General features: G+C 36.8%; 1 protein-coding gene across 4 annotated transcripts in view; it reads left to right on the top strand.

Annotated features, from left to right (window-relative positions):
- Positions 1-25,035, top strand: part of si:dkey-172j4.3 (diacylglycerol kinase delta) — a 74,349-nt gene that overhangs the window by 37,123 nt on the left and 12,191 nt on the right. For 3 of the 4 annotated variants that reach the window (XM_051115435.1, XM_051115433.1, XM_051115434.1), the window contains 16 exons: positions 15,070-15,180; positions 15,290-15,370; positions 15,508-15,612; positions 16,990-17,122; positions 17,428-17,534; positions 17,622-17,747; positions 18,006-18,108; positions 19,361-19,520; positions 19,769-19,877; positions 21,256-21,395; positions 21,486-21,570; positions 21,738-21,823; positions 21,917-22,016; positions 22,254-22,458; positions 22,915-23,013; positions 24,695-24,785. In XM_051115435.1, coding sequence (XP_050971392.1) covers positions 15,070-15,180; positions 15,290-15,370; positions 15,508-15,612; positions 16,990-17,122; positions 17,428-17,534; positions 17,622-17,747; positions 18,006-18,108; positions 19,361-19,520; positions 19,769-19,877; positions 21,256-21,395; positions 21,486-21,570; positions 21,738-21,823; positions 21,917-22,016; positions 22,254-22,458; positions 22,915-23,013; positions 24,695-24,785 — 1,841 coding nt within the window. Of the gene's footprint in view, positions 1-4,297; positions 4,528-15,069; positions 15,181-15,289; positions 15,371-15,507; positions 15,613-16,989; positions 17,123-17,427; positions 17,535-17,621; positions 17,748-18,005; positions 18,109-19,360; positions 19,521-19,768; positions 19,878-21,255; positions 21,396-21,485; positions 21,571-21,737; positions 21,824-21,916; positions 22,017-22,253; positions 22,459-22,914; positions 23,014-24,694; positions 24,786-25,035 lie in introns of those variants that run through there. The other variant, XM_051115432.1, reaches the window with a different exon arrangement.

Below are 25,035 nucleotides of genomic sequence, written 5' to 3'. Positions count from 1 at the left end.
TTTACAAAAAAAAGGTAAAAACAGCAATGTAGGATGATTTTGAAGTTTTTAGACGTACCCTAACTGTCAAGACCGGAAAAAAAAAAACAATTTCACACAGAGCCAGGCAAGATGAGTGTTAGAGGTTAAAAGGTATATAAATTGTAATTTTTTTTTTTTTTTTTAAGAAAATAGCCCATAATTTCGCTAGATTTTGGAAGTTCAAATTTGGGTGTACCATAGTCCTCTGTATGGAGAAAAATCCTAAAAATATTTTCTTCAAAAAACATAATTTCTTTACGACTGAAGAAAGAAAGACATGAACATGTTGGATGACAAGAGGGTGAGCACATTATATGTTAATTTTTATGTGAAAGTGAACTAATCCTTTAAGTATGAAAAAATATGAGGTAAAATGCATTTTAAAATCATGTTTTGTGCATCACTATGCCCTTTAATAAATCACCGGAGAATGTGAGCTAAAATGCACAATGTTGTCTTAGAATGCTTAGATGCAATGAAAGGTTGCCTTTCATATTTCAAAAATGTTGCATACATGTTACATAGTTTAGTCTGGCATTATAGTCCATTATAGTGGCATTATAATTATTTATTATGTTAATTAATGTCTTGTTTTTGTTTTTTTTTTTGTTTTTTTACATATTTTATGTTACACTAACTTGCAACTTACAATGTTTAATTTTGATTCTTTGAATTCTTTATTTTTCCTCTGACTATTTGTGAGTGTGTGTGTGTGTACCTGGTATTTATCACGTTATGGGGACCAAATGTCCCCACAAGGATAGTAATACCAGTAAATTTTGACCTTGTGGGGACCCCACGAGGAAACAGGCTTATAAATCATGCAGAGTTTTTTTTGAGAAAGTAAGTGTGCACAGTCTCCTGTAAGAGCTAGGTTTCGGTGTAGGGTAGGTGTAGTGCGATAGAAAATATGGTTTGTACAGTATAAAAACCATTAAGCCTATGGAATGTCCCCATAAAACATGGAAACACAACTGTGTGTGCGTGAGAGAGAGACATTGTTTATTTGGCAATACAGTATGTAGAACAATCTCACCAAAACATTACTTTGAAATGGAAATTACTGATCCTAAAATCTTTTGATTCACACTGTATCATAAGACTCTCTTTCTCAATTTTACCTTCATTTCCAGCTTAGATTGTAATGAAAGGAAAAAAAGAAGGCAGCAAACCTCAATCTCTTTTTCTCTCTCTGTCTCTCACTCAAGGGATTATGTGAATCAGACTCAGATCCGTGGCGTATGCTGGAAGCAGTCGGCAGTAATTCTGCAATGAGATTAGAGCGATTTCCCGCAGCAGCCGCGTGTTTGTGCATGTTCATATGTTCATCAAATTTCCCAAAGTGTCATTTCAACTTCCTCTTCTAATTTTCATCATAATAGCGCAGAAAGATAATCTACGTTTGGATCCAGTCATGTTTAATCAGTCTAAATGCGGAGGAGAATTTCCGCTCTACATCCACCGAGGGAATCGTGTTGACTCTGATGCAGATACTAAATCTGACGCCCGGGTTCATTAGGTTTAATGTTGGCACTGGGCTCTCTCTCCATGCACAGATTAGCTGGCTCAGCCCCATATGTTGTGTGACTCTGCCAATCCCCCTGCGTTTGCTTAGCGCGCTCGCAGGAAGTGACAAAGCATTTCATTTCCTCTCCAGCAGCGGGTCGTCTTCAACCCAGCATGTTGATGTGAGAATTTGTGTCGATTTACAGTGTGGATGTGTGTGTGTGGCCCGGTGGCCCTTCAGATAGTCCGTCTCCCCGCCAACCGGGGCCAGTGTAGTTGCTATGACAACCCAGCATGCCATCATAATATCACGGGCCGCCATGTAACGTCAGCTGTGTTTCACATGTGAAATTGCACCAGTGTGAATGTTGTGTTTGTTGTATGGTAATGTGTGCGTGTGATGATGATCAGCATCAGTGTATCAGAGACAGCAACAGACAGTTACAAATAACTGCAGTACTGCTTTAGCTCCAGCAACTACCTCCCCCTAGTGTCCTCACAAGAAACTGCAACCCACAAACACGCTCATTCATCCCACTCTCATAAACAGAGCCATAAGGAATGACAACTTCCTTCAGTCAACCTTGTGCTGTAGTAAGAAGATGTTTTATCTCATTACCAGGCTGTAAAACAGCAGACACGTCGAGACTGGGAGGTTTACAGCGATAGAAATATGTGAACGGGAGATAAAGAGACTGGGTGGAGGTTTGCACATAAACATGATGGAAAACACGTCTGTCTCTGTCTGTCAGTGTTTGCTGTCAATTACAGGTTGGCTTATTACAGTGTCTCCTTGTCCAGCACTCACATCAGAGCCCACTCTACATGCTTCACTGTGTATTTCGGTCTGTATTTCCATCTTTTTCCACCTCTCACCAGATGCATCTTGCTCATCTCTTCCACATCCCACCTGTTTCTGTAACAGACACTTCTAGGTATGTTCCACAGGCAAGATGTTTACTAGATATTTCTGAATGTTCCACATGTAGGTTTGTTTTGGAACTTGTGTGCTTCAGATGACAAATAGGAAATATTTATTCCTCAGCTGTTGCGCTTTTTATAGCTCAAAACATTACATGGAGTTCTTAGTGATGTTTTTCTGAAGATAAATTTTGTCTTAGCTGATTCTCTGATGTAGGGCAGAAGATGTCAAACTGGGCTCTGCAGAAAAATGTTAATAGACAATAATAATTATTATTACTATTATTATATAATCATGGGATTAATCACTAATTATTTTATTCCTGTCAGTGTAAATTAAATAATTTGTGATTCATTTCATAGTTTCTAATTCAAAATATATATAGTACAGAATGTGATTTTTTTACAGATTTTTCTAGATGATATTTGATACATATTTTTGCTGTTGTTTTTAATTTTAAGTATAAATGGGTAATTTTATGTGTAAATATTGTTGCATATATATATACACACACTGCTGTTCAAAAGTTTAGGATCGGTAAGTTTTTTTTTTTAAAGGAATCTCTTCTGCTTTAAAGGCTGCATTTATTTGATCAAATATACAGAAAAAAAAACATAATATTGTCAACTATTATTGCAATTTAAAATAACATTTTTGTATTTTAATGTAGTTTTTTTTCTGTAATGCAAAAGCTGAATTTTCAGCATTATTATTCCAGTCTTCAGTGTCAAAAGATCCTTCAGAAATCATTCTAATGTATTTTTTTTATAAATGTGGAAAACAGTTGTGCTGCTATATATATATATATATATATATATATATATATTATAGAACATGTTATCCTTTTTAGGATTCTTTGATTAATAAAAAGTTTAAAAGTACAGATTTATTTTAAATAGGAATCTTCTCTAACAATGTAAGTCTTTACTTTCACTTTTTAGCAATTTAACACCATTTTACAAGTTCCAAAAAAATATTAAGCAGCTCAGCTGTTTAAATCAGCATATTAAAATTATTTCTGAAGGATCATGTGACGCTAAAGACTGGAGTAACGACTGAAGAAAATTCAGCTTTGCATCACAGAAATAAATTATATTTTAAAGTATATTAAAATAGAAAACCATTATTTTAAATGGCAATAAAATTTCACAAGTTTGATATAAAGTTTGATGACTTTTGCCTTAGGAGAAATATATAAACAAACGAGACAAAAAAAAAGTTTTTTTAATTGAATGTTACTTGCTTTTTCTTCATAATTGTTTGTGAAATTTACTAGCAATTTCTGAGAGAAAATTATATTTACACATTTTTTTCAGTGTAGATTTCTCAAATTAATGTATAGCATAACTTAGAAGTATCTTGGCAAATTTGAGCAGTTTGAGACATCTCTTCTAAAACTTTTGAGGAAACATATGATTGTTTCTTTTTATATTAGGAGAAAAATTGACTAGCAAAAGACATCTTGCAAAAGTCTCCTTTTACTCTTCCTTCTCCACTTTTTAGGAGAAGCTGTTTTATTAGATTTTTTGGTTCCTATAGGATAGTTCATTATCACAGTTGAACATTCATGTTTGTTCTGGCCTCATTGTCTTATCTCCCGTCCTGATCCAATTGAAACGTCTGTCTTGGTCTATAGCTGCTTTGAATTTTCTGTGGTTCTTTGAGTAGTGATGCTTACCAAACTAGTTTATCTCGTTCTAAATATAGACCTCCGCACGCCTGTGTGTTTTCATTGTCAGACGGTAGGTTCTGGTGTAATAGGATGGGCGGTCTTACCACTTCACCTGTAAGAGGAAGTTCTTTTTCAAAAGAAGGTGTGTCTTCCAGGTGCAGCCAAAAGGAACGTGCTCCTGTGTGTCTATACATGTGTGTGTACATGTCGATGGCTAAAAGGACTCATCATGCCCAGGCTGTGTCCAGGCAGCTTGTGTTGCTTTGCCCCACTCTTGTTCAGCTGTGATGGAGGTGGGCAGGGAGATGCCAGCCACTTAAGAGAAGAAGACTTTTTGGAGACCTCCTCAAGCAGTTCAGTAAAAACATCAGAAGGAGAGACAATCAGCAATAGCGTCTTCGCACAGGTTTGGATAGGCTATGACATTAAGTTTTATGCGACTTTGTGTAGTTTTCAGTAGAATGACCACTGCAGACTGTGTTTGTGTGATGGTATATTAGTGATTATCTGATTTGTTTTGGGGGTTTTTCTATTGTGAGGCTGAACTTTTCATCCCATTTCATCCGTTTGGTGATCTCTTCCTGTCATCAGATGATTCATGATTGGCTTTGTGCATATGTGAATTGGCTTAGGTTCATATGAGAGATGATGCAGGGGGTGTGTGTTTGTGTGTATGTGTGGTGTACGTCATAAGGTTTATCTGGGTTAGCAGGACGTGCTCATTTGTGCTGATCTGATTACTGCAGCATTAATGCAAAGCCTGTAATAAATAACAGAACTGGATGGTCTGGACAGTTAAAGACACAGACTCTACATGTTATTATGAAATTTCTGTATGCATATAGTAATGATTGCATGGGAAAATCACCTCATTACATTTACAGTTATGCATTTTGGAGATGCTTTTATCCAAAGTGACAGACATGAGATTAAATGGAAGGCTTCTGCTTCTCAGATTTGTTCTTCTTAGACAAAAGCCCTGTTAATTTGGAGCTAGTCGGGTACATTCAAACATGTCTGTGCCTTTTCACACAACCTCAGGAAAAGTTACAGCCCAGACAGGAATGTCTGTGATTGCGCTATGTAATTTGTTTGCAGTGCTTCTCATTTATTTTGATCCCTGTTGAATACAGAACACATCCGTTATCTTTTTGCTAACTTTCTTAGTAAAATAACAGTTTGCTGATCATGTCCCATTCAAATTTAAAAGGAGAAGTAATTCATAAAGCTGCAGACCAGTTTATACCTGACTGACTGCGCAGCACTGAGTATGATCCTCACCTTAATTAATTCCTTCCTTAATTATATACATAATGTACATGAAATCACAGAGACCTAGGTTAATAATGGTAACTGAAACATTTGTTTGACAGGCTAATCCCATTTAGTCCTAAAGACCTTGGTAAGCTTATATCTGTATCCTATGAAGAGATGTCACAAACTGTGCTCTGATTTGCCAAGATGCCAAGAACATTTGTCATTTGTCACAGCTGAGGAATAAATATTTGCAATCAGGTTCTTCCAAATGCAGAATATGTGAGCTATGATAACCACAATCATTTTATAGCTCTGTCCTTTTTTGTTTCTTTTTTATGTTATTAGAATAAGCTTCTGAGACCAAACTGACTCTTACATGAAATCTTAGAGAACTTGATTAGGTGTCTTAAATAGATAGTTCAACCAAAAATGAAAATTCTGTCATTAATTATTCACACTTGTGTCATTCCAAACCCATAAAACCTTAGTTCATCTTCGGAACACAATTTAAGATATTTTCTAGTAAATCCGAGAGCTTTTTGCTTGGTACTCTCACTAACATATGGCGAAGACAGACATGGAAAAGAAGAAACTGTGGAATAAAGTTGTTATTTTTAGTTGTCTTCGTGCACAGAAAGTATTCTCGTAGCTTCATAAAATTACGGTTGAACCACTGATGTCACATGGACTATTTTAATGATGTCCTTGCTACCTTTTCAAGCCTTGAACATGTCAGTTGCAACATAGGCTAATTGGAAATACATCCCTCTATATACATTTAAAAAAAAACGTACCTATAGGTACGAATCACTGCAGCTAAAGCTAATTCTAAAGCTAAATGAACACTAGAGGCAGTAAAACTCCAACAACTTTTATTCCTTTTCACACAAAGTATGATTTACACACAGAGTTTTGATTACTAAAATCTAATTTTCACACACTTACTTAGAGAATATTATGTTATGGCTTCAAAACATTTTACCTCCTTCGCAATTTGAAAACTGATATTTTTGTGTCATATACAGCTTCATATACATGAGTTTTCTAATTCAGCAAGTTTGCTCGGTAGTTCATGCGATTGCACTTAAGTGATAAAGAGCTCCGGTACGAACCCCGTGAAACTACGGTTAGACAAAACAGCTCAGATCCACATAGGAAAGTTAAAATAGTATGGCTGCACCAATAAATGCCTTTTTATATCACTTTTGCATTTGTTAACACTATCGGTTAGGTTTAGGGTTGGGTTGGTGTAGGGGATATTTCTAACACAATAGCGTTAAACTTTAGCGACACTACCCGTATATTTGAATTCTGAACAGCCACAAGCAGTGTAATAAAAATGCAGCAATATGTACCTGTACTAACGTAATAAAAACGTGCCATGGTCACGTGTTGAACGTGTTTTTTCAATTTTGAAACTGCCACGAAACGTGCGGTAAGGTACTTAATTACGGTATTGCAGATATGTATGTAGAGGCACATATTTCCAATGAGCCTGGGTTGGTCAATTGTGTTGCTGTCTATTCAGGGTCAGAAAGCTCTTAAATTTCATCAGAAATATTTAATGTGTGTACCAAAGCTAAACGAAGGTCTTACAGGAACGACATGAGTAATTAATGACATAATTTTCATTTTTGGGTGAACTATCCCTTTAAGCTATGAATGAGTAAGCTGATTAAAAGTATTAAAACTGATACAAAATGTAACTAAAACTAAGTAGAAACAGCACAACAAAATTATTATTCATTATTACAGCTTAAAGTAAAATTAACATGAAAACTGAAAAAACGAGTTAATTCAAAATGTTTATGAAAACTGTGGGCATGTAAGTAATACATTGTTTTTAGACCTATGAATTAGCATTTCTCTGTGAAGAGGAACATATCTGCCTCTTGACTGCTCTGTTTCCCGTTTTTGTAACAAGATAATGAGGAGACATCTTTGAAAGCCTGTTGATAGAGAGATCAGCATGCACACTGATGTTCTGTTGCCGTGTGTTATGTAGGATTAGCATTTATCAGCTTTCTCATCTCAGCTGATCCAGTCACCGGCCAAAAACCCATCATGCCATCGACCGCTGAGTGTTCTTATGTGTCCCGGCGGCCTATTGATTAGATCACATGTATGTCTACATGTACATATCATTCAAACACCACTTCCTCTTGAGGTCTGCAACACACCCTGATGTTGCAGCTTAGAATACATTAATACTTAGCATCTAATAAACACTAATATCTAAAAAAGCAGACATTAGATGCTCTCTGGGGTGCGTGGGGGGGGTACATCTATCACTTGACCATTTTGCTGTTCAAAGAACTCTGTGTCTTTTATGTTCATCAGTCTCTGGTGGCTAGCTTCCTCCCGTTTAGGACTTGAAAGTGTTTTTTTTTTCTCCTTTTCTCAGCCTGTGATGTTGCCCTGATTTTTAGTAGCGCTTTTTAGATCAACTAAACTTTGAATTAAAGTTTGAATAAAAACTTTACTCACCCTCAGGCTCAAGATATAGATGAGTTTGGAGAGAGAAAAGATTTGTATGCAATAATGGATTTGGATTTGTTTCATGCAAACAAGTGGCTTTTTACTTCACAAGATGCTAAGTGATGGACTGGAGTCACGTGTGTTACTTGGGATTATTGTGATTTTTTATAAGCTGTAAGTGCAGATGTAATGCTAAACTTTCCCAAATCCGTTCTGATGAAGAAACACGCTCATCTACATCTTGGTTGGCCTGAGGATGACTAATTTATCAGCAGATTTTCATTTCTGTGTGATATTTTAACCATGTTCAAAATTTGGGTGAGGCCAAATATAAAGGTTTTGAACATCCCATTGTAAAGCCCATATCGGTGAATGTATGGTTACAGCCCTTCGTAACATATACGCATTCATTATAGCGATATAGCGTGTCGCATGATGTGTTTATTAATCATTCAATAAAGCTAATATGCTAAACGGGGTGTGATTCATACAGTACGTGTGCAGCAGTTCCCATTAGCACACCGCATGTTGTAGGATCAGACACTGTTACTGAATGAGTCTTGGCTTCTTCAGGGTGACACCTCAGAGGTAGTAAATTCTCAGGCTGTGTGATTTAGTCTCTAATTAGATCGCACATGCACACACACAGACACTCATAGGCTGTACTGCAGGGGCTGTAATCAGTTCATTAGGTTAATTACTAGCTGTGAAAGGGACTCATAGTCTCTGTGGGCGCTTGGGGTAATTGGTCTGGCTCTAACTCAGCTTTAACCAGACTGTGCCATCTTACCCAGACTGTCTGCGCCTGATGTCAAACACACTGTTGACGCCACACATTAATCTAATCTGATGTTTAGAAGTGTCGTTTTGTACAGCAAGTGATGCAATCTGATCTGTTTGTTCAGACTGTGTAGTCAATATCCGGTATGTATCTGCATCGGTTGCTATAGTGATGATATAAGCATCAGTGCGATGTCAAGAGACTTTCTTACATGACAACTGAGAGCTGCTGTCAGGGAGAAAGGAAAAAACAGAAATTGCGCCTCTGCATATGTGAACTTGCACGGCGTGTGAGAGGACATAATTGACAGGCATTGCTCTGTTTACACTTCTGTGCTATATGAGAAGTGAATATGAGTGTATTTGGACGCAGACAGTATTGAGCAGTTTGTATGATATTACAAAAAGGTCACACAAGCTTTGTGTGGAGAGCAAAACAAATCTGAGCAAAAAAAATATTACTTGAAATACAGTCTGACCTTTCAGACTGAGACATATTTTAAGACAAATCAGATTTAAAACTACATATGGCTGTGAATTAGATGTTGTAGTGATTGCAAAAATCAGATTTCATTTGATTCTTTGCTAGACAGATGAGTCAGATATGGCCAGAACATCAGAAGAAACAAAGCCTCAGAGAGCTCAGCTGAGGCCTAGTTCTGTTTATCTGTAATTATTAATGAAATGGAGGAAAAAAATGAAGTTTTATGTCTGAATCAACAAGGGATTTCTTAACGGAAAAACAGTGTGTTGTTTTGATGATTAATATCTGTTTAACCAGGCTTTGCAGAACAAAGAAAGTGCCTTCATTAATTTTTACAGAACAATGTGGTAACAATGTTGACCTGTGCTTCTGGGTAGTGTAGCTTATGGCGCTGCATGCTTTAGTGCCATGCAATGCTTGGCCACACCTTTGGAACACTGATTGTTTGAATGACAGCTGTGTTTGCTGACAGCTCATTGGTGTTTCCATGGCAACTGATAGATAAGGGTGATTGGCTGAAATTGGGCTATTGCTATGATTGTGTTCAGCCATTGTAAGATACATACAGGCAGTGTTATTTTTTCCATTAAGATCAATAGCAACATGTAAAGTGTGTATTGTTAGATATGTTAAGCATTTGGCAGTGGGTCTTGTGTCTCACACACTCTAGTTAATTTCTTTCTCAAACAGACACTTGATTAAAATGTATTGCATTTGGTTGTGTTTATCTATGGTGATATTTCCTGAATGGACAAACGATTTCTCGGAGTGTGTAATTTGTAAATGATGCTTTTATTGCTTGGGGATTCAATATTTTGAAGGCCATGTTATGCTTTCATGTTCATTTTCCCCCGTTGTTCCCTTGCATATTTAGTGGAATCATCTTTCTGTAATCATCTTTCTTTTACTATCATGAATTGCATAGTTGCTGAGCTGGGTTGGAAATGAGTTACTTAGTCACATTATGAGTATAATGACACATGATTGTCCTAATAGCTGTGCTGCTTTGACTTAAAAAGCCACTCAGATCCACTTTAACAGCAATTCAAGGGTCAGAAGATGACATATTCATCCCAATAGTTTTTTTTTTACAAACAAAATAAGCTTTTCGGTAATATTCCAAGGCTTTACACAGATTGCAGGGAGATTTGTAAGCAAAAGCCATATTTTAGAAAAGGTAGGTCAATTTCAGATCGGAGAAAACCTCAGGAATGCAATTAGATTGAACGTCTGAGATTGAATTGTTAGTATTCACACAGCAGCAGCACCACAAGGCCATGCGTTTGCATGGGAACAACAGACTAGTGGAACTATTTAAGGGGTCAAGGTTTGGCTGGTTAGCTGTGCTTGTTATTTCCTTCTGGTAGATTCTTTCAAAGGTCGCCTTGTACACCTGACTGGCTCACAAAAACAAAACAAAGCTTTGAAAATTTAGTACCCCATAAATGAAAATGGCAGGCTGTGTACTTCCAGGGCTGCATACACTCTCCAAGCAATTCCCATTGACATAAATGGGAATGCTGATGGATAGCTCTTTCCAGGTTTTATAATTACTTGGACCTAATCAGCTTTGCTAAAAGGAATCATGGGATTTGTAGTTCCAGCTCTATGTAGGGCATTGCAGAGGCACTGTGCCCTTCAGATGGGAGAGGGAGGACAAAAGAGGAGGATAGAACAGAGAAAGCAGGAGAGAGTGACAGAACAGAGAAGGGAATGAACGCAATGAGTCGGAATGACGCAAGAAAAAAGAGAGAAAGGAGAAAGAGAACAGCAGGGTGAATGCAGAAGCTGAGGATTTGAGATGAACTAAAAAGAGAGAGAGGGGAGGATTAGGAGAGGAAGAGGAGATTAAACAAAAATAGCAATCATTGTGTGAGGATGTCTGTCCTTAGAGTTCCTCTGAGTCACCATCTGACATCACTCTGTGTGTGTGTGTGTGTGTGTGTGTGTGTGTGTGTGTGTTTGCTTGCACACTGTGACAGATCAAAGATGTCCTCATCTTTTATGAATGTGGAACCAGCTCTGTTCTGAAAGGATGAAGTGAGTGATGTCTGGGTCTGATGCTTGTCTCGGTGTACAGGGAAGCTTCACTGGCAGATATCCAGAAGTTCAGACTCTTGCTTGCACTCACTTATTTTTTGCATTTATTACACACGCCTTTCTTTTTATATCTTTTCAATGAACTTTGTTGTTTTCTGAGCTAATTATATTTTCTAGATTGCAAACATTTTCGCATTTAAAAAATTGTTTCCCACAAAAATAGCAAAACCTCACCCACACACATACACATTCACATTACCTGCTAAATGAGGATGTACATACAGTAGACTTCTGTTATTCTTATAGTGAACTAAATATAATGACTACAAATTAAAACAATCCTTAAATCTACTTCAATAAAACGTTATTTAATTCAATTATAAATAGTTTTCCAGTTGAAAATGACCCCCAGATGTCCTCAAAGGGAGGATTTGACAGATTTAACTACCTTCTGGGGGCAGTTATGTCCCCACACACATCCATTTATGAGCTCTACTGGGAGTCATGGTGGAGAAAATGAGACACCTGTTGAAAGGCATGTAGAGAATATAATCACCCGCAAAAGTGACTCAGAGGTTACATTGACATTGCTGTTGAATGTGGCTCAAATCAGATTTTATCCCCCCTCACACGTGACCTAAACCTCAGTTTACTCCCCATTTTTATGCTTGCTTGTTGAAACTTGTCATGTATTTAAATTAGTGCTGTCAGTCAATTACAAAATTAATCACATTTTTTTTCTAAGATTAGTAGCGATTAATCACAATTAATCTCACCTAACATTAAAGGAGACTTTCACTTCCAGAAGAACAATTTACAGATAATTTTCTCAAAACCTTGTCATCCAAGATGTTCATGTCTTTCTTTCGTATTTTGTAAAGAAATAATGTTTTTTGAGGAAAACATTTCAGCATTTCTCTCCATGTAGTGGACTTCAATGGTGCCCGCCATAAAATGAGCTTCAAAGGGCTCTAAATGATCCCAGCCGAGGAATAAGGGTCTTATCTAGCAAAACGATCAGTTATTTTCTAAAAAGAATTTTTTTTTTTTTTACCTCAAATGATCGTCTTGTCTAGCTCTGCATGTACTGTTCTGGTTCAGGACAGTTATGGTAGGTCAAAAAAACAATTCAAAATCATCCTACATTGCTGTTTTAACTTTTTTTGTGAAGGGCGTTTGATCTTCTTGAACCTAACTGTCTTGAACCAGAATACACAGAGTTCATGCAGAGCTAGACAAGACGAGCATTTGAGGTTAAAAAGTATTTAAATTGTCAATTTTTCGTTTCACTGGATAAAACTCTTCTTCCTCGGCTGGGATCATTTAGAGCCATTTGAAGCTGCATTTAAACTGCATTTTGGAAGTTCAAACTCGTGGGCACCATAGAAGTCCACTATATGGAGAGAAATCCTGAAATGTTTTCCTCAAAAAACATAATTTCTTTACAGCTGAAGAAAGAAAGACATGAACATCTTGGATGACAAGGGGGTAAGTAAATTTTTGTTCTGGAAGTGAACTTCTCCTTTTTTAAATGTACTTTTATATTGCAATAATTTCACATTCAGTCTTCAAATTAATGTCGAAACAACATAAAGACAGCATATGTTTAATAATTGTTTTTTTTTTATGACTGAAGGTGGGTATCACTGATAGCAATATTACTGATGTCTCTAGGAAATTGTTTTTTCCCTCTAATATTTAACAATTGACTATAGCAATTCAACAGTACAGTATAATTGAGAGATATCAATTTTAACATTTATTAGACTGTAAAAAATAACTTCTAATTTAAGTAAACTTAAAACAATCTTCACATAAACCCATTATTTACCTGTGCCTTTCAGCAAGTAGGAAAAATAATGCATCTGAAAATATTGATGCATCCTTACAACTTCTTTTGCTCTTTGATTAATAGACATAACAGCAGCTGGGTTAGTAGGTAATTTGGCTGCTATTACTTTAAGAGCTGTCGCTGCTAAACGTGACACGGATCTGACACACATGTTCGTCGCGCTTTAAAATGAAATGATACAGGCTACAGCGGCGCACACCCTAAATATTTTTAACGCTGTTAAACTAGAAAAAATAATTGCCTGCGTTAACACGCTAATTTTGACAGCCCTATTACATTTAAAGTATACCTACTTAAAAGTAATTTTGAATAATCAATCACATACGTTACAGTGCATTTACTTTAGTATTGTAGTCAACATGTCAAAACAAGTCTATTTCTTCAAAGCATCACAAAAGTTTATTAAGTGTTTTAAGTAAGGTTTTGTGGCCTTTTATTTAAATAATATCATTATCTGAAAGTGCAGTTTATTTAAAAAGAATGCACTTGTATTAACTGAAGTATACTACAAATGCACATTCAATACAATTAAGCACAATTCTTTTTCTCAAGGGTAAAAGTGTGTGAAAATCTGACTCTTTGACTTAAATTTTGAATATAGCCAGAGACATACAGAACACACACACACACACATACTCTTTCTTTCCCAATAGACCATGCAGTTTCTCTTTTTCTCTCTGTTAATGAATTCACTCCCTTCACATGTACGTCATGACTCTTGGCAGGTTGCCTGGCTAGGTTACACATTTTTATTTACTCATTTCCTTAATGTTTAGCAACATCACTCTCACTCTCCTTGTTTTCAGTGTGACATACAGATATGCTGTCGTTTGTGCCCCATCAGCCCGTCTCACTGCTGACCGAGCTGCTGGCGTTGTTCTGCCACGATCCACTTAGGAAATCCACATCTCACATCATGAGGTGGCACAGAATATGCCCCTGCATGTTTAGACAAGGACAGACTCCATTGTAATTCGATTTTACTGTGCCACAAAGTACAGCTGTGTTTGATGACTTGTTGAAAGACTTTTATAGATTCTGTGCCCTTCAGACCAGATTGAAACACGAAGGTTTATGATGAAAGTTGGAGATGAATTGATGACCTGACTGTGTTTTAAAGGTCCACAGTGAACTTTATGAAAATGTGACAGTTCCTCTTTTAGTGTTACAAGCACTTGAGTCAGGAATGTTGCTAGGCGACAGATCAGGTTTTACTGTAGGTTTACCGTAACGCCTTTACGGTTAACTATTGTTTGTTTTTTGTGAACAATTACACAAGGGAGAGTGATGCAAAAAAATAAAGAAAGTGGTCAAACTGGAAGAGATCAAACTAGTTTTTGACAGTAATGTTATGGTAATTTTGATAGAGGCTCATTGATGGTTTTAATATACCAGTAAACTTGTGTAAGTCCATGTGTAAGTTTTTCATTAGCAATGTGTGCTTATAGCGATAAGCAGAAATTTCTGCAGACTTTCTAAGAATTCAAATACCTTTCATTCAGAAAGATATACATATTACCCATATAACTTCTGACTGATTTGACTGCGCTTCCAGCAACCAAAAAGAGTATAATATGTGTTAAAGATCTCCTCAGCACATTTTATCATGTTTCTAACCAGCAAAACAGCATAAACAATGTGGGGAAAAGCATAGAAAATGTGGAAGAAGTCTTCCGATTCCGTCTGGGCCTGGTGATAAGCCACTGTGATTGAACTACAAGGTTGTTAATGCAAGTTGGAGCCTCAGGAGTTTGTGTGTGTTCATTTCTTATTATGCATCAGTATAACAAGGAGAAGACTGAATTGCATGCATGTGCAAAAGAAGCAATTTATGAACACCAGTAATCCATCTGGCCATGAAGCAGTTTCTAAAAATAGGCCGTTCTAGCATGGCATGAAAATGTTTCGTTACAAAAAATGTGGAAGTAGGGAAACGTGTTTGCACGCACTGACACATGAACACTATTCAAAAAACAAGTCAAGCCACTGTATTGGCATTAGCTGTCCTATATGCTAGTGTTTCATCTACTTTCTCTTTCTCTGCATTTGTTTTGTAGAAGAGTGTGAAGGAGGGTCTTCTACTCAAACAGACCAGCTCTTTTCAGAGATGGAAGAGGAGGTATTTCAAACTGCGAGGCAGGACTCTCTACTATGCCAAAGATTCAAAGGTAAAAGCAGGGGTCTCTGTGTCACTCTGAAGTAGATTGAACCTCAGGTGGTGTTGTATAGGTGCTTGTTTCAGTATTTCAGTGACAGAAACATGCTGCTGTCTTGCAGTCTCTCATATTTGATGAGGTCGACCTCTCAGATGCCAGCGTGGCTGAAACCAGCACTAAGAACATAAACAACAGTTTCACAGTAAGCAAAACCTGTTTTCAATGGGTTTCTCAAAACCTAATGAATGATTTTCAGATTTTTTGTTTGTTGTTGTTCATTCAATCATTATTGACAGCTGTTTACTAGCTCACACCTGTGTCTTTGGCTCTCTTTCCTAGGTTATCACTCCATTCCGTAAGCTGATGTTGTGTGCGGAGAGCAGGAAGGAGATGGAAGACTGGATCAGTGCTTTGAAGTCTGTACAGAAATGGGAGACTTATGAGGTCAGTGTCTAAATCGTCACCTTTGACCCTTCCAAAATCATTTGAAAGGTTTGGTTAATGTGCATTGATGCCCATAATGGCTGCACATTATACAATTTGACGTTCCCTCACATGGATTTCTTAGTTATGTGATCAATAAACTAAAGGCACAGAAGTAATTGCTATAATTGTAATTGTGTTTAGGTGAAATATTGATGTAAAGGAGTTAGCATGTCAATCCATGTGATTTTTAAATCTTTAGTGCCTTAAAGGTATAATTCACACAAAAATTTAAATTACCCCATGATTTACTCATCCTCAAGCCATCCTAGGTGTATATCACTTGCTTCTTTCAGACGAATACAATCAGAGTTATATTAAAAAATGTCCTGTCTCTTCCAGGTTTTATAATGGCAGTGAATGGGTGTTGAGATTTTTAAAGTCGAATTAAGTGCATCCATTTATCATAAAAAGTACTCCACACAGCTCCGGGAGGTTAATAAAGGCCTTCTGAAGCAAATTAATGTGTTTGTGTAAGAGAAATATCCATATTTAAAACTTTATAAACTGTAATCTCTAGCTTCCGCTAACTGTTAGAGACGAGTTCACGGGAGAGTGGGGTTTCAGCAGATGACATAGGACATATGCGTAGTGTAAGCTTAGGTAAAAATATCGCAAGAACCAAGTTTTGTTTACAGCAAAGGAAAAACAGTCTCCTACTGGCTTCTATTGAAATTCACCTACATCCTATGTCATCCGCTGGAGATATATTTCTTGTGAATATGCGTAAGGTAGTGGAAATTAACGTTAAACATTGATAAAGTTTTAAATGTGGATATTTTTCTTACTCAAATGCATCGATTTGCTTCAGGAGGCCTTTATTAACCCTCTGGAGCTGTGTGAAGTACTTTTTATGATGGATGGATGCACTTTATTGGACTTCAAAATTAAATTAATTAAATTCAATTAAATTAAATTTTTTAATTAAAAAAGAAGAAAGTCATATACAACTAGGATGGCATGAGGGTAAGTAAATGAGGTAATTTTCATTTTTGGGTGAACTATTCCTTTAAATCTTAAGCCACAGTTTAACTTTAATAGCTCCTAAATGATTCAAAACCAGTCCTTGCTTGTAATAGTAGCTTGGGTCTTGTATCCGACCCTTGATCAGTGGTTCTCAACCTTTTTGACTCCAAGGTCCCCCCACCCCCACCCCCAACACACACAATTTCTACCTGATAAAATGTTGATAGTATCTTGATTATACTAAAATAACAGGCTTGAGGTCGTGAGGAGTTGAGAGTTCCTGGCCCCTGGTTGAAATTCTTTGCCCTAAAGTTTATTATTTGGTTATGTATTTATGGTGCCGTGATGTTGACATGATTGTACTGATCCCAGGCCAGCCAGTTTAACATGGAACACTTCTCTGGGATGCATAACTGGTACGCCTGCTCTCACGCTCGTCCCACCTTCTGCAATGTGTGTCGAGAGGCTCTGCCAGGGGTCACCTCTCATGGTCTTTCCTGTGAAGGTAAACATAAACTCAAAGCTTTTTTTGTATTTTTGTCTATGCTTTCCATGTTTCCCATGGAAATCCCATGGATTTTTGTCTCTTTGTTTTTTTTTTTTTATGTTTTTAATTTTTAATGTTTGGATTTCCCCTTTCTGTGACATTTACCCTTTCTTGCATTGTTTATTCTGCTCGTAGAACAAACAGTGACGTTGTTTGTTTATAGCGTAATCAATGAGTCATGAATAGGAACATTGCCCTCAGCCTGTTATCACTTTCTATTGGCGGTCTGTTTAATGTGATCTTTTCTCTACTACGTGTGTTAGTGTGCAAGTTCAAAGCCCACAAGCGCTGTGCCGTACGATCCACAAATAATTGTAAGTGGACCACTCTGGCGTCTATAGGAAATGACATCATAGAAGACGAGGAGGGAGTAAGTGAATCTTTACATGCATTATACGTTCATGTGGTCTCAGTGGTATTCTGTACTGTACCTAAATCAGTGTGTTTGTGTGTATAGGTTTCAATGCCTCACCAGTGGTTGGAGGGGAACCTGCCGGTCAGCGCAAAGTGTGTAGTGTGCGATCGAAACTGCGGTAGCGTCCGCCGACTACAGGACTGGCGGTGCCTCTGGTGCAAAGCCATTGTATGTCACTTTCCTGCCCACTTTTTAAAACCGAACACAGTGCTGTGTGTATTGCCCACACCCACAATGTAGCATCACACCTAATTCAATCTGTAACTATAACAACTAGATACTACATAAACACCTAGAGTTTACTGGAAAGACAATGACATCATATTTATACAGGCGTGTACCTTGTGTAACCAGTGTGCCTCCACTGGTTGGTATGAGAGAATGAATAGGCAGTAATATATCTCTCTCTATACATTGCCTGTGTAGGTGCACAACAGCTGTAAGGAGCAGTTGGGAAAGGTTTGTCCTCTGGGTCAGTGTAAGGTCTCCATCATTCCGCCCACTGCACTTAACAGCATCGACTCTGACGGTAAGGGTTGCCCTGGCAACTGCATCAGCTCAGCTGTCTCCATAACGCCCATATACATTGTCATATGTTTTTGTGCAAATGGCATTATTTAGTTAAGTGTTAGAGTGACAAAACAGACTAACATTGTTACAAATAAAACAACTTTCAAATACATGCTGTTCTTTTGAACTTTATATATGAAAGAACCCTGACAGAATTGCATCACAGTATCTACTAAATATTTATCAGCACCATTTTCAACATTAATAATAGGAAGAAATGTTACTTGAGCACCATATAAGAATATTAGAATGATTTTTTAAGGATCGTGTGACACTAAAGACTAAAGTAATGTCTTCATTTTAGGAAATATTAAATAGAGAAGAGTTGTTTTAAATTTTACAAATAAAAACAACTTTTTTTAACATTCAACATTTTAAAATTCTACATTAATCAAGATGTTTTTTGGGGGAAAAAAATTATGTTAGATGTGGCCAAAAATGTATGTTAAAAGGTCTTAAATTGTTTTGAATTATTGTAATGCAGATTCTTCTGAGAAAAAAAAAAAAAACACTTTGCAGTGAGACTGATCAGCTGATTTAAACAACAAACATAAATAAACTGTAGCACAATCAATGCTTTCCTATGACTTGAAAATAAATAAATAAATAAACCTTACTAAAATTACTGTGAAAGTTATGGTATTATTGTACTGCCGTGATACAAAAAAGGGTAACACTTTACAATAAGGTTAATCAGTTAACATTAGTTAACTAGTTCAGTTAACATGAACTAAGAATGAACAACACTTTTACAGTATTTATTCATTTTAATTCATGTTAATTTCAGCATTTACTGATGCATTATTAAAATGTAGTTAATGCACTGTGAATTAACATGAACTAACAATGAACGACCGTATTTTCATGAAATAACATTAACAAACTTTTTTAGTTCAACAAAACTAATAAATGTATTGTTTATTGTTTGTTCATGTTAGTTAGTACATTAACTAACATTAATTAATGGAACCTTATTGTAAAGTGTTACCAAAAAATGTACTTTGAATTTTCAAGTTACTATTGCCATTATTTTCTGCTACATTCGCAATAGACATTCTTAAAGAGTCAGTGTTTAAAGCTGGTTACATTTCCAAACATGACATCCCTCCCAAGTTCTTCTCCTCTCCTCTCCTCTTTTCATTACCACTCTCTTCTGTCCTCCCTCTCCAATCCCTCCATTGTCCCTCTTCATCATCCCATGCTCCCTGCAGGCTTCTGGAAGGCCACCAGTCCATCCTGCTCAAGTCCTCTGCTGGTGCTGGTGAACAGTAAGAGTGGTGACAACCAGGGTGTGAAGTTCCTGCGCAGATTTAGGCAGCTACTAAACCCAGCTCAGGTCTTTGACCTCATGAATGGTGGCCCACAGCTGGGGTAAGGTCAACGCCCGCTTATCACACATTGCAATACCAATTAAAAGACTTTGTGAGGCAATAAAAGAGGCAGGAATCAGCTTAGCTTTTACAACAAGCAAACATTTTTATTTGATAACTGTAACATTCTTAGTCATGATGTGCTTAGTGCAGCTTTTACTAGTATATCCTAGCATAAAATTTTGTTGGCGAAGTGAATTTGCCCTCTAAACCATCTTTGTTGTTTTATATTTTTGTATGTGCCTACAGGCTTCGTCTCTTCCAGAAGTTTGAGACTTTTCGCATCCTGGTGTGTGGTGGAGATGGGAGCGTTGGCTGGGTGCTTTCTGAACTGGACAAACTCAGTCTGCACAAACAGGTCAGAATAACCAGAAAAAAGAGTTTTTAGATTTGAATAAAAGTTTGTGAAAACAATCATTGTCTTAGAGTTTTTTTCTGGAAGAAATGCATTAAATTCAACAAAAGTGACAGCAAATACATTTATATTATTTCTATTTCAAATAAATATCTAACCCTGGACCACAAAACCAGTTGTAAGTAGCATGGGTATATTTGTAGCAATAGCCAAAAATACATTGTATGGGTCAAAATGAGTGATTTTTCTTTTATGCCAAAAATCATTAGGATATTAAGTAAAGATCATGTTTCATAAAGATATTTTGTAAAATTCCTACTGTAAACTACTTTTAGTGGACGGGAGTCGGACGTTGCCATCTTGGAATCACGTTACTCCAGATAATTGAAAATGGGCAAAGAGTCGGGACGTGGGTGGAGCTGGTTGCTGAAACCACACCCGCCAACCGCAATGGTGGTGACAGCAGCGGCAATCCACCTGTCACTCAAGTGGCCACGCCCTAAATTATGCAGAACTTTAAGGCTTAATATAATTTGATATAAAAAAATTCACCCCCCTCACAGTTGACATGAAGGGCAAAATTAGCTATATAGACCAAAACCACTTTTTGTACCAGGCTGTAAACATATTTTTTTAGCTGTAAAGTTGGGCATTTTAACATTTGGAGCCAGTCTCTAGCGGCCAGTCGATGAATTGCAGTTTAAGTCACTTCCGTGTTGGTTTCAATAGAGAGAGCGGGAGGTTTCCGCTTGATCCTAACAAACCATACATCAATGGAAAGCTTATTTATTAAGCTTTCAGATGATGTATACATCTCAGTTTCTAAAAACTGACCCTTATGTCTGATTTTGTGGTCCAGGATCACATATTTTGATTTTTTTGCACCCTCAGACTCCAGATTTTCAAATAGTTGTATCTCAGCCAAATATTGTCCTATCCTAACAAACCATATATTAATGGAAAGCTTATTTATTTAAAAAATCGCCCCTTATGACTGATTTTGTGGTCCAGGGTCAAACATGTTCTATTCATTAAAAATGTTTTCATCATTGCTAATAATAAGAAATGTTTCTTTAGCACCAAGTCAGCACATTATTATGATTTCTGAAGAGTTGTGTGACTGAAATAATACCTGCTATAAAATTCAGCTTTGCCTTCACAGGAATTTATTGCACTATAAAATATATTAAAATAGAAAACAGCTATTTTAAATGTTAATAATATTTCAAAATATTACTGTTTTTACTGTATTTTTTTCACATGCATGTACAAATCCTTTGTGAGCATAAGAGACTTCTTTCGAAATCTTATGGACCCCAAAATGTTTGAAGGGTAGTGTACTGTACAAACAGCAGTGTTACATCTTCATTGTGTCTAACAGTGCCAGTTGGGCGTGTTGCCGCTGGGCACAGGAAATGACCTGGCGCGTGTGCTGGGCTGGGGAGGACTGTGTGATGATGATGCTCAGCTGCTGCAGATACTGGAGAAACTGGAAAGAGCTACAACCAAGATGCTGGACAGGTGAGAGACAGAGAGAAAGCAGCAGAATGAATGAATGAGTGGTTGAATGACTCTCATCAACTCATCTCTCTGTTTCTGAATGTGTGACAGATGGAGTGTGATGACCTATGAAGTGCCCACCAAACAGACTCCAGCTATTGTAAAGGAGGAGGACCCATCAGACTCTCCCCTACAGGTGACCTTGTAACAATATTGCTGTTTTTACTGTATTTTAAATAAATGCAACCTCTGTAGGTGCAAGTGACTTTCAAAAACATTTACAGATCTTACCAAACCCAAACTTTTGAATGCAAGTGTAAATTGTGTTTATATGTATTTAAATGTAATGTTTTTGAAATCCAGATTACACAATATGCTGATTCTGTTGCCACTCATTTGACCAAAATCCTGGACTCTGACAAACACAGTGATGTTATATCATCTGCTAAGTGAGTATAAAGATGGTTTGTGTGTGACTTGTAGTATTTAAAAAATACTTTTGAAACCAATGAGTTTTGTCTTCTTATCTCTTTCTGTCACAGGTTTCTGTGTGGAACAGTTAATGATTTTGTGGCTGAGGTCGGCAAAGCTTATGAAAGGGCGACGGAGAATAAAGAGGAGGCTGATGCTATGGCAAAAAAGGTACATCTGGATGCCTTTTTAGTAGTTAAATGAGTCTAAAGAGTATGTAAATTGTTAAACAAGCAAATGATGAGGTAAATGACCAGTCAAACAATAAGCCAATTGGTGAATGAACAGTCAGAAGATGAATGGAATGAGCAGCTAAATAGACAGTCGAATAAACAGTTAAATGGAGAGTCCAGTTCTTAATAAAACAGTTAAACCCTGTTTTAATTTGTGCTGGTGTGTCTCTCTCAGTGTGCCATGTTGAACGACAAGCTGGACTCTCTGGTTAAGGCTCTCAGTGAAGACGCCAATGCCCAGCTGGTACCACCCGGGTCTATTTCGCCAGATGAGAGCGACACTGACCAGTCCAGACCCTTCAGATCAAGAGAGCAGCTGATGCTGAGGGCCAACAGCCTGAAGAAAGCACTCCGACAAATCATAGATCAGGCAGAAAAAGGTAATACTTCACTGTATAAGAGAGAAAAGTAGCTGGAAGAACATGAAAAGGCTTTAATGAAAAACATTTTAGCTTTTAGTTACTGCTGTGTTTATCTTAATTGTATTTAAATAAGGTAAAATTAAAATCTATTGTTTGCAGATGTACAGTACACACACTAATGCATGCTAGAGGCAGACTCTAATGCATATTTGTGTTTGCACTCTCTAGAGCATCAAAGGTTTCTATTCACAATGTGTTTTGCAGCGTTGAACATTGTAGCTAATCACAGACATATCAGACAAATCAAATTCATTTAAAGACGGACTCGAGGCGTCAATTAAACGGAAAAAATAGGGTTGCTCTTGAAAAAGTTTGAAAACCACTGCAGTACAGGAATGACACAGCATGTTACAGTGGCTGCTTGACCACTTTAGTCAATATTTAATTAGATTGCTGTTGACTGTTTTCTCTCAGTGGTGGATGAGCAAAACAGACACACCCAGGTGCAGAGAATGTCATCCTCCTCATCAATCAAAAGAGGCAGCAGTGAGGACCTAAAGGAGGCGGAGCCACGTGAGTAATAAACTCACTTCATGAATATTAACACTGTAGATGCTGCTTAGTAATTAGATCCTTAGTGTTTCTCAATTAATCTTTCCTCTGAAAAGTTTTTCCTCAGCTGTGGCTCTGAAATTGTATTCAAACCATTGACTTTTTAATATATGGCAGCCGTTCTTAACAAAAAAGCAAATTGCAGTTGGCTTCAACCTGTGGTTTATTAAATCACCCACCACAGTCCTGGAATAAAACCCCACAGTTAAAAGATCATTACTCTTTTTGTGAATATGAAGGTCAGCTGTAGAAATTAATACTATAGAGCATTTCCAATACACAAGGTGTAAAGGTAAATGTATAAATTAGAGAGATACCAAAAATAACAATGTGTGTGCGGAATGTCCTGGTGGGCACCGTTGCTTCAGTTAAGCTGAAGCAGAAACTACATCCTGCAACCCAGACTCTGTCTAGAAAAGGTTGTCCCTCAGAACTGTCTGTGTGAGCAGGGAGATGGGAAAAAGGAAAAGGCCAAGGATCACTTGAAGGAGCAACAGAGTTAATTAACATCAACTATATCAACATGCATAACATTGCGTTAGCTCACATAAAGGGCAGCACTACAGAATCCATCTTTCATAAAGAACTTCTTGTGTTTTCTTTTTAATTCATGTTATATTTTCACTGACATTATCAAAATTATTTTCTAATCTATTTTTTATGTGACATTTCCTAGCATAAATCACTGCCACATGAAACGTATTTAAGTGTGTCTGAGTCCTTTGAAAAAAGGAAATTGAACAAAAGAAAATCAGCTTTCACTGATTCTCTTGTCTGTGTTACGCAATAAATGTAATCAAGTAAATTTAATAAGAAAATAACTAGATTTATTTGACAAGGGTTTGTTCCGTCAACTGAAAGTTGAGTAATACATTAACGTGTAAACTCTTTTCAAATAATGTAAGGGAGTACGTGCTGAAATTAATTGGTCTGTGTTTTGTGTTTTTGCACAATAAGATTTGTACGTTTTGTTATGTTGAAGTTTTGGAGGGTTATAACTGCACTGAGGATGAGAGCTTATGTTTTGTTTGAGGAACATTAAGTCTATTTTTGTACGGTATGTTGCTTTATTTAAAAAGCAATAACGGCATATGCCAGTGCAGTGATAGATGCTTTACTGTCTTAGAGTAATTGTTATGTTTAGTTAAAAGAAAGCTACAAGAGATTTGTCTGAGTTCATTTCTTCAATTGGTTTTACGCAGTTTAGTTATGTTTCAGGTTCATAAAGTGTTAGAGAATGTAAATTTTATTATTTTATTAAGTACATTCAAATCAAATCTGTTCATAGTACTCATAAATATTTAAACTCAAATGATTTATCCAAATTAATTGTTTTATGCTGTATAGGTGAATTAAATTTAAGTATGCTAGTCATAATTATAATAAACATTGAAAAATTTTCAAGGAGTACATCATACACAAAATCATTGAAACTACTAAAAAATAACTATTAGCATGAATATCTAAAACTTCAAATATCTAAAAGTAGGTTGTTTTGGCTCATTCTTCCTAAAAAAAAGTCAATTTCAAAAGCCATTTTTTCAGAGTGGTTTGGTGCCCATTATTATTGTACTCATTGTTGTAGTAGTTCTGTTTTTTTCTTATGCCTGCCTCTTATTGTATCCCTTCATTTCATTGACAGGTCAAAACATAATGAGTCCAACTACTACAGCCCCTATTTTGCTGGAGAAGTCAGAGAGCTTCAGCACTGTGCTATTCTCTGAAGACTCTGTGTAAGACTGTGCAAACACACACATACAGTACACACACACACATTAAAGAGCCCTTATCTTTCTCCAGAGAAGTGCAGTAATGACATCAGAGTTTCCAGTAGCTCGAAAACCATGTTGACAGTGTAATACCCCACAGTGTGTTTGCTATTCCACTCACTGACGCACTAGTCTATCACAGTCTCAGTGGACATAAATCTGTTTTCATCTTGAGTCCTTCATTTGACTTGTTTCACTGACTCTCAGAGATTAT

This window comes from Labeo rohita, chromosome 7, assembly GCF_022985175.1.
Source record: "Labeo rohita strain BAU-BD-2019 chromosome 7, IGBB_LRoh.1.0, whole genome shotgun sequence".
NCBI lineage: Eukaryota > Metazoa > Chordata > Actinopteri > Cypriniformes > Cyprinidae > Labeo > Labeo rohita.
This window is presented reverse-complemented; position numbering and strand designations above follow the sequence as displayed.